We start from the raw sequence: 18,548 nt of genomic DNA, 5'->3' as shown, positions 1-18,548 counted from the left end.
AGGTTTCACCTAAACTTTGCCTGAACTGCAGAGAAAGTCACAGCAGCAGTGAAAGAAACAATTCCTATTTAGCAGAGAATTATCATCTTTTCTTTAAAGCCTGCAGGGCATTGGAATGATTTAAAGCCTGAAGTTGCCAAGATTGTTTATGTCAAGAAAAAATGAAAACTGAGGACAAAACAATTTCATGCAATGTATGGCTTGCTTAGTATTGGTACATGTGGGACTTTGAAGGCTGAGGACCATTCACTAAGAGGTTTTATTTGAGCAGGAAAAGCTGGCAGGAGCTTCACTGGAAATTTTTGAATTAACTTCAAATATTATGCTTTCCAGTAGTTGTGTCTAGGGAATTTATATCTCTTATGGTCTTCCTTAATGAAATCAAGAAATTATCTTTTTTTTGACATTTGTATCCACGCACTGCAGGAACCTCTCACGAGCTGATTCTTTGCGCTGGCAGTATGTATAATGAAATATCTTTGGACTTGGAGCATGCACATCATAATTACAGTAATTTCTGTCTTATGCCTGAAAGTTCACAGGAATTTTCTGAAGATTCACCAGAAGAGGATCAAAGATTTTCTGTTTATTGGGGCTTACAGAATGTGCTCCCAGTTAAAGTGCAATATTAATGGTCACCCAGCAGAGTAGGCATGCTTTTGCAGTGTGTCTGACAACGAAGCTAAAGCTATTCCTCCCTGCCTCTAATAAACAGTCTTGAACTTCATTAGTGCAATCTCATGGCATAACAGAAGTGCTCAGTTTAGCCAACCCCTGTCCAATCCTAAACATTCACTGACCAGTTCGGTTCTGTAGATGACAAGATCTGTAGCTGTCCCAGTAGAGAACTACAATCTCCCTGCTTAGAAAAAGCTGTGTCATCATGCTAAAGCAGCTTCCTCCACAAGAGGATTACACCTGGTAACAGTGGAAGTGAACCTGCCAATAATCATGTATTTGTGCCAGAAACACGGTGTTGCCAAATATTACAGTTTTACCGTAAGATTTATGCTATTTTGTGTATTTCTTAGAGTTCTGGTACACTGAGTCTTGAGCTTTCAGGAAAAGTGCAGCATTTTTGTTAAAGGAAAGAGGGAGAAAAGTACTCTAAAATCTTATGTTTGTGGGAAAAAAGCTTGAAAAAGTTTGGAGGTATGAACAGAATGTAGGCTAAAGCTTAGAAATCAGAAAGCATACTGATGCTACTTGACATTTTAAGTATCTTGAGAATATAAGCATTTTGATCACCAGCATTTGAAAATCCCACTGATTTTAACAGGACTCAGACTTTTCATGTCTTTCAGTCTTATGGTCTTATGCAATTGCTTACAAACTCCTAAAAGTTTTTTTCTGTTTTTCTTTCTTTTTTAGAAAGAAATATGAAATCTAGCATTGAACAGCACAAATGCAGAATAAAAATGAAATGCAGCACAGAGCCAGCCTTGCCTTCTTCCTGAAAAATATAAGCCCTTGGCACTGTGGAGGTTTGTTATGGAGAGTTTTATTATCGCAAGCAGCAGCAGTTGCACATTTTGAATTTAGGTCAACACATATTTGTCCAAATACTGAACCATTACATGAATGCTGTCCTAAAACAATTCATCTTGTCTTATCCTTTATTACATTACTTCCCTACAGGAGTAGTCATGGGTGATTTTGAGCTGGATTTTGTGCTAAGAGGCTTCTTCTTTTTCCTGTAACAAACTGCTATCCTGAAATATATCCTATTTGTCATGATTCTTAAACTGCAGTTTCTTATACCAAGAGATTTGATATAGCAAATCCTATCTTCTTGTGATTCCTTTTTAATTGGGTTTGAAATTAATGGAAATCCAATGTGATCACATTAGGCTAAAGCATGGTTTGGCTTGCTTTGCTATAAAAGGGAGTAAGATTGTCTTTCCACCTACGGACCAGTAACCTCTTGTTTGTTGAAGGAAATAGAAGTGTTTACTTATCTCATGAAGTTGATTCCCAGGGACTGACAAACGCCTTGATACTCCCTGGGAAGGTGGCCAAGATAAAACAGCGAACAGCATAGCAAATAGTGTAATTTGTTCCTGAGAAAAGTCAGTAGGATTTTATTTTTCACCTGTGACTAAATGGGAGCATAATATTCTGCTTTAGAAGACATCTTTCCTCATTACCAATTAAAAAAATAGGGCCAGAGCCATGATTTTCTGATATAAACCTTATTTTTTCTTAAAATTGTTAAGACTTAATATCAAACTAGAATATATGCTGACATTTAAAACCAAAATATTAAAATTACAAAAAAGAGATTTTTTTAAAAGAACTAGTGAGTTTTCTGCAAAAGCACTTTAAATCAGAGATTATATTAACATCAAAGGTGAATGTGTTTGAATCCCCACTTCTGTGAACTCTTTTGTGGGTTAGTCAGAGATAATGTTGTTAATGGAGATGTATTTTTTCTTGTCAATAAGCACTGTGGTATCTGTAGGAGGAGCCTGTACCCATCTTGCCATCTTGTCTAGCATGGGAGGAGAATGTACGGTGCTTCTGGGCTTAAATCACAAAAGGCATAACAATTCTGGTTTGAAATAAGCTTGTATTAAACCCCTAACCAGCCTTTAACTGTTTTCCTTTTAAATGGTGGAAATTTCCTATGTGAGAATGTTGTTCATAGAAGAAAAATCTTGACTCATAATCAGAGGAAATGTTATTGCAATGTGCATGAAAAATTCTTGACCAATGCTAATCATACAAAGATACTTGAGAAAAAAACCTCACGGTGAGTTTGTTCTCCCTCAGAGAACACACATGAACATGCCCATAGAATGGAGAGTGCACAGAATCTGGAATGTGGACACTTAAGAGAAACAACCTTTGGGCAGGTATTTTCCACTTGTCAGAACAAATTGGTAATGAATTACAAACTGGTATCATTAGGATCATCCTTTCAGTAGCTTGCAGGGTTGGGTGGTTTCCAGGGCTGACAGCCTTGGAAAATATTTTAATAGAGACAGCAGCTGTTGATGCAGCCTGGTTGTTCTTTCTCCATTCATTCTGGCTCACAAGAAGAGCAAATTACACTAAGGCTTAGTGTTCACAAAGGTTAACAAGCTCTCTGCTATACTCTTACTAGGTAGGTAGCAAATATTCATATTTTAAATATAAGAAAATTTAGACAGAAGATCTGTGCTATCACAACACTTGGTTATCCACCGTGTGGGTCAAGGACAGAGGGTGACTTAATAGCACAGACTGTGGTGGAGGAAAAGAAGTGGAACCACCCTTCTGACCAAGCATTTCCTACCTCCCAGATATTACAGGCTGGTGGATATGCCCTGTCAGCCTCACATGCTTAGTACCTTCTGTACGTGGAATAGCTGTGTCCCTAGCATAGGGCATGGTATACATTCCAAGGCAAAGGATTTTTTTTGTTGTAGTTTCTTGGTTGGTTGGATTTTTTGTTGTTTTCTTCTGGGTAAGCACAGCCATGGGTAGATTTCTCCAGAGTGTGCATCTGGGAAAAACTTGAAGAGCTGGCTTGAGTCTACAGGTCTACAGGCTCATCCTTAAATAACACCTGCCTGGGAATCCTACACATAACCTGACAAAGGTTACATACTCACAGGAGGCTGAGGGAGGAAAAGTAAAAATCAGCGTGGTACTTAAATAGAGAGAGAGAAAAAAAGCTTTAGGTAATGAGATGCAGCAAGAAGCAGAACATTAGTCAAGTAAACAAAAAGTAGGCAATCCCAAATTCCAGCATTTTGGATAAAGTAGGGAGAAAGGTTATGTCTAGGGGCATAGTATGAAGCTTGGTTAGCCTATGGAGAAGGAAAATGAAGCAAAGGCTTGCACACTGTATCGCTGATTTAAGGGACCACTTTCTCCACAGGAAGTCAGTGAGGGGTGGAGATGCTTCCTTCTAGCAAGGCAGGCCTCTCACTAGTGTGGGTGCACTCCACAGCCTTTGGGGGGTTGCTGGCCAGGTCAAGAGTGGTGCAGCAGAATATTTACATACAACCAGAGGCTCAGTCTTCACATGGCCTTGTCTGGTCTGGCATGATTTTGTCCTGCCCTGTCCCTGGTGCCGTAGTGAGCCAAAGGCAATGTGATCAGTGCTGGCTGTGATGGTGGCTTGTCCAGGGGATGGTCTCTTCTGCTGAGCACCTGAACCTGGGGGAAGCCATGATGCTGTCTTCGATCCACCCTGGCCTGGTGGAAGTTGTCTTTAACTTGCAGTGTGGATGTGTCTTCCCCCATATGCTTCCCCCTGGGTTGGAGGAGGCTCCAATGAAGGAATGGAGACAGGTGTGGGGCTGTGGGACAGTGTCCCTCGGCACATAGGGTTAAAGCATTGCACTTGCTCTGTGAGGACTCAGAGGAAGACTGTGGATAGAGAGGAGGATGGCAAAGAGCTGGCTCTACTTGGACAAAAAGTGGCATGGGGAGAGCCTGCTGGCAAGTGGAAGCATGGTGTGAGCTGGAAAAGAAGGTGGCACAGTGACAATAAGTGTGTGTCCATGGAAGATGGTTGTAGGGGGCGACTCACCCCCTTCCCCTTGCCCCACCGACTGCCCTGGATCCAGCTGGCATGGACGTTCCTCTCCCCAGGACACAGCTGCATGTCGCAGGAGAACCCTGGCCTCGTCATTGGGAAATCTTGGCACATAGAACCAGCTGCTGCCAGAGAATCAGAGAGCCAGTTAGGTTGGAAAAGACCTTTGTAGATCACCAATCCAACACCCCATCAAATAGGCCATGGCATTAAATGCCACATCCAGTCTTCCTAGACAGCTCCAGGGACAGCAACTCTACCACCTCCCTGGGCAGTCTATTCCAAAGTCTAATCACCCTTTGTATGAAGAAATGCCTCCTAATGTCCAACCTGAACCTCCTGCAACTTATGACTATGTCCTCTTGTCCCTGTCACTTGCTGCCTGGCAGAAGAGACTGACTGGCTGCACCCTCCTTTCAGGCAGCTGTAGAGAGCAGTGAGGCTCCCCCTGAGCCTCCTTTTCTCCAGGCTGAACACCCCCAGCTCCCTCAGCTGCTCCTCACAGCACTTGTGCTCCAGACCCTTCCCCAGCTCCGCTGCCCTTCTCTGGACACGCTCCAGCCCCTCAATGTCTTTCTTGCAGTGAGGGGCCCAGAACTGAACACAGGATTTGAGGTGTGGCCTCAGCAGTGCCCAGGGCAGGGGGACGGTCACTGCCCTGCTCCTGCTGGCCACACCACGGCTGATCCAGGCCAGGATGCCATCGGCCTTCTTGGCCACCTGGGCACAGCTGGATCATGTTCAGCTGCTGCTCACCAGCAACCCTAGGGCCTTCCCAACCACTCTGCTCCCAGCCTATAGGGCTGCCTGGGGTTGTTGTAACCCAAGAGCAGGACCCGGCACTTGCTCTTGTTGAATCTCAACGCTTGGCTTCCCTGGCCCGTAATAAAGAGACACGTTCGCACCGGTTAAATCCCCCCGAGCTGCCCCCGCTCGGCGGGCAGCGGGGCGGGGCGGTGCCATGACGGCGTGGCGGAGGCGGTGCGGGTGCCGTGTGCCCGCCCCGTCATGGCCGCTTCCTGCAGGTAACGCGCCCGCTGGGCTCGGGCTGCAGCGCCCGGGCCTCGCCCGGCTCTGGCTCGGCATGGGGAGCAGCTGGAGCGGAGGCGGCCTCTGCTTCAGCTTCCCCTCCCCTCCCGTCCCCGCCGTGCCGCCCTGTGCGGGGAGCAGAGCCCGCGGCCTGGCCGCGGCTCCGGCTCTATCTCTATCTCTGTCCCTGTCAGGACGAGGTTGTGTAAGGGGGAGAAGGCCAAGTCTGTCCCTACGTGTGCCTCACAGCTTTTATAGCCTCCCCCGGGTGTGCTCAGGGCAGAGCAGAAGGGACACTGCTGTGAGGCCTCCAGGTGAGGCCCTGGAACAAGTTTCTCAGGAGGTTGTGGGCGCCCCAATCCTGGCAGTGTTCAAGACTTTGAGAAACCTGGTCTGGCAGGACGCGCCCCTACCCATGGCACGGGGTTTGGGACTGGTTCATCTTTAAGGTCTATTCAAACCCTTAACATACTGTGATTCTAAAGACGCGCTCCTGTGGTTATTGCTATTATCGTCGCTGTTTGCAGCGGGTGCCCGGAGCCCGGGGGTTTGCGGGGTGTCGGTGGGAGGTTTGGGGCTGCCTGTCCCTAGCAGCGGTTGGATGGACCAGCCGCGGGGACGTGCTGGTGCCTCGGTGTGCTGGTGCCTTCGGGCGCGTTTGGCCGATGCTGGAGCTCTTAAATCTCACCTTCTAGCCTCCTGAAAAAAAAATTATATATGTATGTATGTATGTGTGTATATATATATTCCCTCCCATATGTCTATGTGAATACTGTGTCCTTATACGTTTCTTGTGACATGTCTGCGGCACAAAGCCAAGCGAAAACTGAGTAACAAAGAGCCCAACTTATCCCTGATCGTGGCGCTCCCTCTGCCGGCAGCCGCCGCTCAGTTCTGCCCAGCCAGCAGGTACTTTGGTTTCCAGAAGTGACTTCTACAGCAAATAAGGCTTCTACAAAATAAGCTTCGTGCGTTGCATTAATGCTTTACGTTAACCTTTGTAGTAACTTTAGTCCGGTTTAGTGACATGCTATAACCTTAGCTCATATTGCAAGGGGAAACCGTTTTCAGTGTGTATTTTCAGGAGCTACTTTTTAAAAATACCTTTTGTAAAACTGGGTAGTAACAATAATAGATGTAATAGTGGATTTACCCTTTTTCTTTTGTAGTCATAGTGGCCTTCCTAAAGGCAATGGCAAGATCCTAGCAAATGAAGTATCCTATACAGTTGAGTGTGATTCTTTTATTCAGAAATTAGGGCAGACTTGGTTTCTGTGCCTGCCGAATTTAGCCGCTGGTAATGATGTAACAGACAAGACAGAGAGTTTAGACCCTGTTCAGACAGAGACTGGGGGAATATCCCGCTGTCTCAGCTATGCAGGTATAAGTGCCTTCCAAGGCTGGAGGCACCAGAGTGATGCTGGCAAGCATGACACAGCACATCAGGAAAGTCTTCAGCTTCTTGAGCAGCGGATGAAAGGCTGACTTTTGGGGACAGGTCATCTCTGCCAGTGTTACATGTTACTTAGACAGCTGAATCACACTTCAGCTGTGCCTTGTTCAGTTGTTTAGTTCAGGGGTTATGAAAGGATAAAAGTCTTTCAGTTTTTCTGTTAGTTTGACAAGTACTGTGGCATGACTTCTTTGCTTTTTGCCTGGAGAATGTGGGCATTGTGAGGACCTGACTAAAGGCCTGACTAAACTCAGAGCTGCTTTCCCCAGAGATCAGATGAAATCTTCCAATATGTAGAGGTATAGATGTTATGGCAGAGGCCTCAACCTTTCATTTGGAAGTCCTTTGTTCTGCAGGCTGCATGACGGTGGTCTGATTGGTATGGGTGATGTGCGTAGCCTCCATGCTTTTCCATCTGAATCCAATTTGCTTGGTTCCAAAGTATTAACCTGTCCTGTATTTTTGCTTTCTTTCTGTAAACTCATCAAGTCAAAGATGTGTCAGTTCCCTGTGAAGTAGTTTGGGACTGGCTGACACCCTCTGCGGAGGAACCTGCACATGTGTAGACTGTAAAGATGTGGGCATTTGTTACCTGTGTGTGGCAAATAAAGTGGGGCAGGCCAAGCCTTTTGGACTCAGTTGTGTAGATGGTGATGCTTAGGAACACAGGGTTTAGTGGTGGACTTGGCAGTTCTGGATTAACAGTTGAACTCAACCTTAGAGGTCTTTTTTAACCTAAATGACTTTGTGATTCTGTGAAATCTTATAATTGTGCAGCTTGGTTATAGTAGGCTTGCTGAAGGAGCCTGCAAATCAGCTGAATCTTGGTAGGAGTAAGCCATTAGATGCACTTAGGAGAATTTACTTAATAAAAACTTTCTGTTCTTCTTTCCATGAGACTTCTATTTTTCTTCTCTCAGTTACCTTGGCTTCTAGTTATCTTACACTTTTGGGTGTTAGGTTTTTAGTTTGTTTTTGTGTGTAATTCTGATTTTCTTTAAAGATTTTTCTTATGCAGTTCAGTTAAAAGTTGAGCAGGTTGATGATGGTAATGCTGCAGCATTCACAGCTCCTGTGCAACACTTCAATATGTTATAACAATTTTACTAGCATATCAGTGCTTGTTTAAAACAAATTTGTCGCTAAGTCATTCAACACAAAATTGCAGCAAATGCTAATATGAGGGTTTTTCTACCTTTGCCATGTTTTTTGGTACGTTGTCATATTATCATGATTATGTCTGCAGTTTTAGGTATTGGGAAGCAGCTCTGCAGCCATGCAAGCCATAAGGCATGCAAGTGGATGAGTGAGTGTTGGAGTAGGTGACAGAGTTAAATTATTGCAACTAGTTTTGTTTAGTTTTTTTCCTTAAAAATAATTGAAACAAAACCATTTTTTGACAGGAAAAGAAAACAGAAGGATTGTTGTCAGGTTGTTGAGGATAAAAGAATGGAATAGGACAGACAACTGCTGTTGGATTGTCCAGCTATACTGTTGAGGAGGATTTTTGGCGAAGAAGATACTTCTAAAATACAGGTAAGGGGTTATGTTATAGGGAGAGGTAAAGTCAAGCTGCACCAGTGTCTGGGAGCTTTGTCATAATATAATGAGATCTGGACTCCTCCCTGGGTTTTGAAAGAAGTAGGAAAAAGGAAGGAAAATAATGTAGGCACAGAGAAATGTGGGAAGGTACTGTAGGATCTCAATATAATGTTAGACTAAAAGTGGCAAAAGATGCAGCAAAACCTGGAGAATTCCAGTGACCTTTAAGTACTCACTGGTTGGTAAATGCTGTGTTGCCATTAAATTCAGTTGTGTGTATATATATATACACACACACAAGGTTTCCTGCTCCTTCTCACAACAGGAATGTGATTTGCATGAAGTTTGGGCGATGTGGTCAATGACAACTGAAGCATCCTAGTTGCTTGCTCTAGGACATCTAAGTATTACACACATTTTTCCACTCTCAAGAAAGGCAAGTTTGGCCAAATGTCACACTTAGTTGCAGTTAGGTAAAAGGAGTCAAACATTTCATCTCCAACTCAAGCATTTGGTGAGGCATGAGAATAACTGAGAAGCTGAGACAATAAAAATCTCCTGACAGTTCCAAACATAATTTTTTTCTCATGTTCTGCTCTGGAGAGACTATAGAGAGAAGGAAACTAGCTGAAATTACTGTATGAAAACAAGAGGGGCAGACAGGTTAAAACCCACAAATGGATGTAGTGATACTGTGAATGCGAATAAAGGAATGAAGAGGAAAAGTGGGAAAGTGAAATTGAGCATCGTAGCAATCTTTTAAAGCTTTATTTTTGGAAGAGATTATTTTCAAGCAGGACACTCACGATGTGTTGTTATTTCTGCTTTCTAGAACGCCAGTATGGAAGCTAAAACCAGTGAAGATAATTTGAAAGTCCAGAAAATGAAGAAGAAGGTATTGAGGAAGCAAGTCAGAGCTCAGCATACGTTGATGAGACATGAGGGCATCAAGTGCATCTCCCATGCCACACAGGTGACTGGCAGTTGTGATTTTGATGGTGGTGTTAAAATGCTGCTTATCTGAGTTTTCTCATGTGTCATATGTAAAATGCAGTTCTTAAAAATGCACTTCCCGAGATTGAGGGCTTTCTGTGCTTCTTTGATTTCAAAGCAGAAATGTACTTCAGCAGCTGGGTGTCTATAGAGAGACTTGGATGGCCTTTGGATAAGGTTTTTTAACCTTATCCAAACAGTGGTTACTTAGGTTGAGGAGGAAGCATTGGAAATGCTATTGAAGTAGATAAACTTTTCTTCTCTTTCTCTGTGGTCTTTTTTTTTTTTTCCTCAGACTTTTAATTTCTGTACCTTTCTGTCTTCCATAGTTCTCTGTCAAGTGTAATTTGTCTCATCTAAGCTCCCCATTAAAAACATGCCTATCTTGGAAATCCTTTCCATTTTGTTTTTATCCTCTAAACAAATTAAGGCTGTTGTTCTGTGGGAGTTGAACTTGTTGGCTGACTTGTAGCTGTTTAAATGGGGACAGCTTTCTCCTTCCTTGCAGAATAAGAGACCTAGCAGAAAGCAGCTTAGATTTTTGATTGGTAGTGTTTTGCCACAGCAGATCAGAGAATGACCTCACAAATACTGATGTTGCAAAACGTGACAGGAACTTCCAGACAGAAAGGAAAGTTAGAGTTTCTAATTTCCCTCTCTCATTTATGAGGAAATACAAATGGCTTGAGACACTGTAGAGCAGTATCATTTACCCTATGCTTGTTCATCCTGATCCTGCAAATTTTTCCCATTCAAATGTGGAAACATTATTAACAACAGTTAGATGTTTTTAATTTTTTGTAATAAAATTTGGTTTAACTTTTGCTCAGATTTCACACCACATGGACAGATGTTAATGACTCAGCAGTCTTGTTTATACTGTAAACTCTTTAGAACAAAAACGGTGTTTTTCTAGTGTTGCTTGGAAATGGGTCTGTAATTTGGGACTTGTTCCCCTTGAAACTGTCCCAGGTACCAAATTAGCCATCTAATCTATCCAAAGAGTAATTTTGGGATCCAGCAAGGTCCTTTTTGGTGACAGAACATTTGAATAAGTGATATATGAAATGAATTCATAGTGCTAGTGGTAAACTTGTGTCAGGAATATAGAAGATACTTCCAGGCTTTGTGCAAGAGTCTGACTATCTCTAAATTATATCATCAGTTGCTGTATGTGCTGCAGCAGTTGTGTAGTGGTATCTTTGTAGATTAAATGAAAGGAGTGGTTTGAACCTCTGCATGCCTTTCACACACGAGTCTTTCCATCAGTAACATTCTAGAAAATAGCAGTAATTAATAATGAAGTAAACATTGAAAAATATGATCTGCAGCAGACAGCCTGATGCAGAGCTTAGAACAGATGTTAACAGAGCCTTCACAATAGGCATAATCATAGCAGTCCTTAGTGTATAATCAATTTTTTTTTAATGACCCTCTTCTTTGGTTCTAAACCTCATTTCCTGTTTTTTTTTTTTAATTTTTTTCTTCTTGTTTTATTTTGTTTTGTTTTCAGAGAAGTGGAATGCTGTCATTTGAAATAATTGAACACTTTTCCCAGCAGTCTCAGAAACCTCCAAAATGATGTGTGCCGGTGCCACTGTTTGCTTGCAGTACACTTGATGCACACACACCGCTTTCAAGGCATACATTAACTGAGGAGGTTTCTGATGGAGGTTGCAAGGCTTTCAGCCAGACCACGTGCTGGGCAAGCAAAGGTTGCCTTAGCCTTGTATAACAAGCTCCTGGAAATGTAAATATCTTGTACAGAATACGTAAAAGACCGCTCATCGGTTTAGATTTTCTTTATAGTTCTGTTCTCTTGATAAAATGTTATTTTTAAATGAACAAACGTTATTCACTAATTCTTTTGTGTTGTTTTGTTTTTTAATTCTTTTTCAATTAGAGCCTGGTTATTGCCAATGCTGGTCTTGGTAATGGGATGAGTAGGCAGCAGTTGCTCAGGATACTAGAAGAGTATGGAGCAATGGAAACACTCTTAATGCCACCGAATAAACCATATTCGTTTGTGAAATATAGGACAACAGAAGAAGCCAAGAAAGCCTTTAATGCTCTTAATGGAAAGGAAGTAACACTGGAAGACTGTGGCCAAAACATTGTTCTATATATTAATTTTGTGGAAAAAGGTACAGATTTTCTGCTGTCCTGTATATTCAGCTTCCTGCATATTGCTCCCTTTTGCTTTTACTTCCTGGGTTGTAAATACAGGTAAAAGCACACTAATTTTTGTAGACACAGAGAATGAAAGCTAGAATCAGAGATTCAGGACATAAAATAATCTTTGCTCTTTGTAGTCCAGGTTAGGGCTCTCTAATTTCAACTCAATTACTTGGAAGCAAAAGGGAAAAAAAGATTTGAGTAATTTCCTGACAATTCAATGCTGCATATGAAAGTTGTGTGATTAATGAGCCAGGAGCATCTATGGACATTTCATTGGATTTCTTGTGTGATCCTAGTCTAGCAATCTCTATCTCAACTCCAAGAAGAAAAATATGCACAATGAAATTTCTGTCTTTTTCCCCCCTTCTCCTCAGTAGTTCTTCTTTGTCTGATTATAAGCTATTTACAAGAACTGTTGCTCTTTCTGTGAGCTTTCCTACTGCCTAGCAAGAAGGGTTCCTGGTGTTGGTCTGTACATTCTGCCAGCAAATAGCTTTTTTTGAGCTCTTAGGATAGCAAACCGAATGTCCCAACATCAGTTATGTTTCACGTTCACCTCGGTATTGTTCTGTGTTCCACATTTGTACGTATTTGATTACAGAGTACTCTCTGGCTATGGAAGCAATCTGCTGATACGGTAAATCACTAAAATTTTACAAAACTAAAATGAAATTCAGGTAGAACCTTGAAGTGATCGGGAAATTCTGTTTACCATTATTTTTACAGGAAAACCACAAGGGGTTTTGTGTTTGAATAGTATAAAGTCTTGTTTGTCTTATGCAGTAAAATTTTTAGAAGGTGCTTGAATGATGCAAAACTCAGGCCTTTCCCTGTTTTGTCATGACAAAAAGGAATAATTTATTCTCCAAATAAGACCACAATGGACTCCATTGTATCATTAAACATTTCTGCAGCTGTACTACATTCTCATACAAAGTAATTATATCCCCATAGAGAACACAGGTTTTTTTCCCTCTAAAGAGTGACAAAATTCTCTTTTTTTCATATACCTCAGTTTCCTTGCAAAATGCTGTTCCTGCAAGCTTACCTCCAGGCTTAATGATAATTGAAAAGATTATTTCTCCAGAGGAAGAAAGGAGGATGTTGGAAAGTATTGACTGGAAAGGTGATGAAGATACTCAGAATGGTGGGTACAGCTATAGGAATCCAGATACTCTATACTTTTCGCTGTTTTTTTCCTGCCATTTCAGGTTACAGGAAGTCTGCATCTTGGTAAATGTATTGTCAGAAATGATTCTGTGTTTGTTCTTAGCATTTTAGAAATTGGGTCTTAAACTGCAAGTGGTCAGCTCCTTGGGGCAAGTGATCTGAATTGATATTCTAGAATGGATTTACTTGACTAACAAACCTGCATCCAGAGACAGTTAAAGTCTTGTTTATGTGTCTTGTGCCGGGTACAGGACTGTTTATAATTTGGCATCCAGCTGAAGAGCCATGTCTTCTCTTATGTAAAAAAACCAACTTAGTGAGGTATACATTGTGGATGCTTTCATACTTTTACTTGAGTTTGTGGAGTTACATCCTTCAGTAAATGAATTCTTGGAAATCACTTCAGAGTTCCTGTGTAAATTTGTTCCATGGAGCAAAAGGTTATGTTGACCTTAGCTAATGTGTTACTTGGTGATTAATGTGAATGGTGGCTCTTGATGTATCTGTAGGGTGTTCATCATGTGAAAATTCAGAGATCAGAGCAAGAAAAAGATGCTTTAAGCTTGGCTCAAAAAAAAATGGTATTCCCTGCTTCTTGCATATACAAAACCACCATCCCTTTGACTCAAAACAGCAGTGAATGTGATACTTGATGAATTACAAAAGATAAAAAGCAGAAGTGTGTGCATGGAGAATGAGAGCCACATAAACGGCTTTAACTGCTAATTAAAGAATGTTTATGCTTAACAGGTAGGATGGAATAGGGAAACATAGTAAATTGCAGGCAGTGTTTTGTGTAGTCTAATCTTACTGTAAAGTTACGTGTTTTTACAGCCCAGAAGACTTTAAAGCATAGAAGAGTAAAGCATTTTGGATACGAGTTTCGCTATGATAACAATAATGTTGATAAAGACAAACCATTACCTGAAGGTGAGAACTTCCATATTAAACTGTGCTTATTTTGCGCTGATGTTTGAACCATTATGTAAAGCCTTTAAGCCTTGCTGAGTTATGGCTGTGTGGGTCTGGTTAAGGGAGAGCCTTTGCTGTATTTTAAGCACACACAAAAGTGCTTTTGAATTTTGAGATTCATTCCAAACTATTTTTAGTGCTTTAAGCTTGTTGCCTAGTCACTTGGAGCCAGAGGTTGCTGCCCTTTGTTGAGATCTGGTTAAATAAGGCTTTTGAGATTGTAGATTGTAATTGGGATTGTCATTCTTTTTTAGCTTTTTGTTCCATAAAACAATTACGTGTTACAAATTGCATATTAATTTATTTGGGGAATGTGACGTATGTTGCTGTATATATTCATCTCAACCAGCTTGAAGCTTGCTGGATGCACACTGAAATAAAATTTCCTTTGCTCTGAAAGCAATTTTGTAAAGGTTTCAATAACTCATATTTGGAGTTAAAAGCTGTGAGTCAGAGCAAAGCAAGTGACTCATCTTATAGACTTAGATTTAAAAATAGTAAAATAGGAGAGTTAAATTCCTGTAAAACTTGAAGGTGTTTAAGGTGATGCATATGTGCTGGGGTGGATGTCGCATGCAATAATCTGTTATTATATTGTTATTAATATGTTATTAATAATATATTAAGATTTTAACTGTGAAGCTATATCATTGTAAGAGGATTGATATGTGAATTGTTTCCTAGTCTCACAGACTATTTTATGTGTGAGAAAAGCATAAACACTTCCTGGGAGAAAACAAGAATAAAAATCAGTAGATTCATGGAAGGGAGAGTAGTAAAATGTTTGTTGATGTTACCTTCAGAATTTTTCAATCAAGTCCTCAGGTAAAATAGCAAAGCAAAGCTTCAGTGGAGGACTATACCTTCCATTCCTGTTTTAAGACCGGCTTAACTTCAGCAGATTTTTTTTTTTGGTGATATTTAATCTAATTCAATAGCATTTATTCCAGGGAATTAATTTTTAGAGAGCTCTCTGCACAACTGACTCTCTGCATAATAATTTTGATTCTTGACTGCAACCTTTTTATTGTAATTGGTGAAAACTTTGCCTCTGATTTGATGTGGTTTTATTTTACTACAGTTTCCGTTTGTAAGGAGTAATTTGCTTCTGAATGCAGAGGCCTTGGAAGAGTGGCCTTTCTAATTCTGAGATCTTAAAAATATATTGTACTTGAAGATTAGGCTCCCAATTCTGATGTGTTAGCAGCAGATGCAGAGTAATTATCATTAAAGTTGGACTTGCATGTGTATGAAGCTACTTCTCTGTGTTTTCCTAGTTACATTTGTTGTAAAAAGCTGTCCTGTCTTGTTTACAGTTCTCTTTCTATAACTAGGTCTTCCTGAAATTTGCATCCCATTCTTGGAGAAGTGCTTAAAGCAAGGATATATCAGACATAAGCCTGATCAACTGACCATAAATCAGTATGAACCTGGACAAGGTAATTTTATTTTTCCCTCAAAAACTTTGAGCTCTTTATTTTATATAGTGGTTTAACCCTGGTAGGTAACTAAGCACCATGCAGCTGCTTGCTCACTCCCCTCACTGAAGTAGAGGAGAGAATTGGAAGATAAAAGTGAGGATGCTCATGGGTTGAGATCAAGACAGTTTAGTAAGTTAAAAGAAGAAACAAACAAAATTAAGACAAGTGATTTAAAAAAAAAAAAAAAAAAAAAAAAAATTAATCCATGGCTACTGGCCAGTCAGTGCTCAGCCAGTCCCTGAGTAATGAAATCCCTGGTAAACTTGACCCCTAATGTTATTACTGATCACGATGTCTTGTGATCATATGGAATATTTTTTTGGTCAGTTATCCCAGCTGTGTCCCCTCCTAGCTTCTTGTGCACCCCCAGCTGACTTGCTGGCAGGGAAACATAAATGCTGTGAGACCTTGATGCTGTGTGAGCACTGCTCAGAAAGAGGTAAGACATCCATGTATTATCTACACTGTTTTCATCACAAATCCAAAGCATAGCACCATTCAGTGGAACAAATGAACTACATCCCAGCCAAGTCAGTACAACTTCACTAAAAAGCAGGAGAATGTAACATCTAACTGTGGAATGATGTAGGGACAGGATTTAACTGTGACCAGAGATGCTTTGAATCAAAACTAAAGTCTTAATACTGGTTTCTGCGCATGGGAACTTAGGTTCAGATGTGCAGTTTTTGATAACACTGTTATGGAAAATAATGGTGTTTGAGTCCAAGGCCATGATTTGAAAACTAACTCTAAAAAAATATAGGAATAAATAGTCATATTTGGTCTTCTAGTTAAGTGCATTTTTTTTCCTCCAAACTTGTATTGCTTCCTGTAATGTGCATACAGTCTCCTGGAAATGGCTCTTGCTGTTAGTACATATGAAATAATGTTAGTGCATGTGATATATGGAGCCTTAAGTACGATGCAAGCAGTGTTCCCTTATCTTAGAAATAAGGAATTACTGTATTTTTTGTAATTTTTCCCAAACTGAAGGCTTCTGAAGAAAAATAAAAAAATAATTACACTTCGAGGGAATAAATCATGTGCTGTACTTTTTGCTAAGCTGAGTCATGAAGGTTTAGTATCTGGCTTACTTTCCAGGGTGAATATCTCATTTGTCCTTAGGAAGAAAGAACATGGCTTTACTCTCAGAATGAATGTCTGACAGCTATTACAGCGTCTGCTGAACAAGGGTCTGAAAAGCTGATCCTGTTTGTGTATCTAACAATGTATTAAATTGATCCAGTTGTGTACTACTGGCCGGGACATCTGAGGAGATGAGTTTGATTTGTAGATTTCTATCAAGAATGGATGGAAGAGGTTTTTTTTTTTTTTTAAATTAAACAAAAACCCAAGCCCAAAGCAAAATACCATTTCTTAAGTGCAAATCATTAGGATATGAATGAGCACAGAATGCAGTCAGATTAATACTGTCTGCATCTTGATTCTGAGCTATTTTTTCACTGGGAATTATATGTGAGATTTTAGAAAGTGAGTTATGGCCATGAGTATCTAAGCTGGAGGGGCCACACATAAGGCACATTGAATGAGGTGGGTGGGTCAGTGTGGTCTTGGTTGAATTATCGATGATGCTGTGGAGAGCTGTCAGAGTTCTCCTGCTGCACAGTGAATTGCACAGACTTCAGTTTGCCTCTTAAGGCAGATCCTCAGTGCTTTGTACTGAGGAAAAGTTATGATCCGTAACAAACAGGTACCTCTCTGTCCTTGGTTTTCAAGTCTCACTGATTTTCTGTCAGACTAAATGTTGGTCTCATAAAACACTTCTCTTGTTTTCACTGAATGGAATGGAGTTCAGAATATTTACATCTGGATGTAAAATCTGCTGTATAATAAGGGTGCTTCATAGAGCTGACTGACACGTCAGAAAAATTTGTTTTCAGGTCAGGAATTTTCTACAGAGCCCAAAATGAACTTGGGTAGAATTTTTAACTGTTTCAGTGTGGACAGTGTAGGAATGACTCTGTCTGCCTTGGCCTGCAGAGGATCAGAGGAAGGTGCAGTTGCAGTTCTCCCAAGCTGTCTGCTGTTCCCCCTTGCTCCAGTGCTGACTGCTGTTCCCCACCATGTGGTGAGATCTTGCTGTGACATGCACATTGCTGTTCAAGCACTTGGCATTAAAATGTGTGACACAAGCTGCAGGGATTGGCAGTTTCTTTCCAATTAGCAGATAGGAAAGAGAAATCTAAACAAACCCTAAAAAATGACCATCCTTTTGGCACTTCTCAGTTATGTGTGTGTACTCATACGTACACTGACAGATGTATTATCGAGGGGTTAGCCTAGCAGTGATGTGTGTCGCCTAGGAAGTGCAAAGCAGAGGCAGGACTTGATCCTAACAGTGCCTGCCTCAGAGGTAGTAGGTCCTAATGCTGAAGCTGAAACCCTTAACGCAGTCATTTGCCTAGGAAATAGAGGGATTTGAGATTACTCCTCTGTGAAGGGACTGAGGAAGTATGATCCATATAACCATGGATGAACTAAAGCCCAAAATTGCCATATTTACCATAACTGTTGCTGTTAAGGGCTGAACTGCCTACAAGGAGAGCAAAGTGTTTGAGCTGCTCTCTGCAGCAGGGACAGCGTTTGGAGTCATCCAGGAGTGAGCGAGGCCTTGAAGTAACCTGAACTATGTTCTAGGTATTTCTACTGATTATACAAGACACTTAGGTTATGTCCATCTAATCAGCGTGTGTAAATAAGACAATTTCCCTGAATTCTTAAGGAAGGCAATTCTCTTTTTTATGATGAGTTTTTTTTGACCATATATATCCCAGTTTTCCATATGAACATCCATAGAAATAGAGCTTTCTAATGGAGATAGCGCTCTATTACTGTTATTATTGTTATAGTGACTTTTTTGTTGTTTGTTTTTTTTAATAACAGGAATTCCCCCTCATATTGATACACATTCTGCTTTTGAAGATGAAATAATCTCTCTCAGTTTGGGAGCTGAGGTAAACTTAATGTTTGCATGTGGTCTGATGCTTTACTGAGAAGTTCCATTTTTATATTGTTTCATTTTCCATGGTGTCTGTCCACATTTGTCTGAACTTAATATCAAGTATGAAAGGTGGTGTGATATGCTAATTAAATGAGGAACTAGAATACGATGTTGTCACTGGAAGATTTGCCATTGATATCAAGGATTTTTAAATCTTGGCATCCAGGTCTCCAATGACCT

At 40.8% G+C, this 18,548-nt stretch overlaps 1 protein-coding gene across 6 annotated transcripts in view; it reads left to right on the top strand.

Moving 5' to 3' along the window:
- ALKBH8 (alkB homolog 8, tRNA methyltransferase) overlaps positions 1–18,548 on the top strand; it is a 54,110-nt gene that overhangs the window by 4,452 nt on the left and 31,110 nt on the right. Inside the window, exons 1-8 of one of the 6 annotated variants that reach the window (XM_040054938.1) lie at positions 5,467–5,553; positions 8,414–8,546; positions 9,385–9,525; positions 11,449–11,689; positions 12,739–12,870; positions 13,728–13,823; positions 15,200–15,304; positions 18,251–18,321. In XM_040054938.1, coding sequence (XP_039910872.1) covers positions 9,394–9,525; positions 11,449–11,689; positions 12,739–12,870; positions 13,728–13,823; positions 15,200–15,304; positions 18,251–18,321 — 777 coding nt within the window. In that variant the 5' untranslated portion in view covers positions 5,467–5,553; positions 8,414–8,546; positions 9,385–9,393. Of the gene's footprint in view, positions 1–5,466; positions 5,554–5,751; positions 5,872–5,907; positions 6,007–6,391; positions 6,467–6,726; positions 6,785–8,413; positions 8,547–9,384; positions 9,526–11,448; positions 11,690–12,738; positions 12,871–13,727; positions 13,824–15,199; positions 15,305–18,250; positions 18,322–18,548 lie in introns of those variants that run through there. The other 5 variants (XM_040054939.1, XM_040054943.2, XM_040054941.2 and 2 more) reach the window with 5 other exon arrangements.

The sequence above is a fragment of the Hirundo rustica genome, chromosome 2 (genome assembly GCF_015227805.2).
Source record: "Hirundo rustica isolate bHirRus1 chromosome 2, bHirRus1.pri.v3, whole genome shotgun sequence".
NCBI classification, from domain to species: domain Eukaryota; kingdom Metazoa; phylum Chordata; class Aves; order Passeriformes; family Hirundinidae; genus Hirundo; species Hirundo rustica.
Note: the sequence above shows the minus strand (reverse complement) of the source record. Positions and strands in the feature narration are given on the sequence as shown.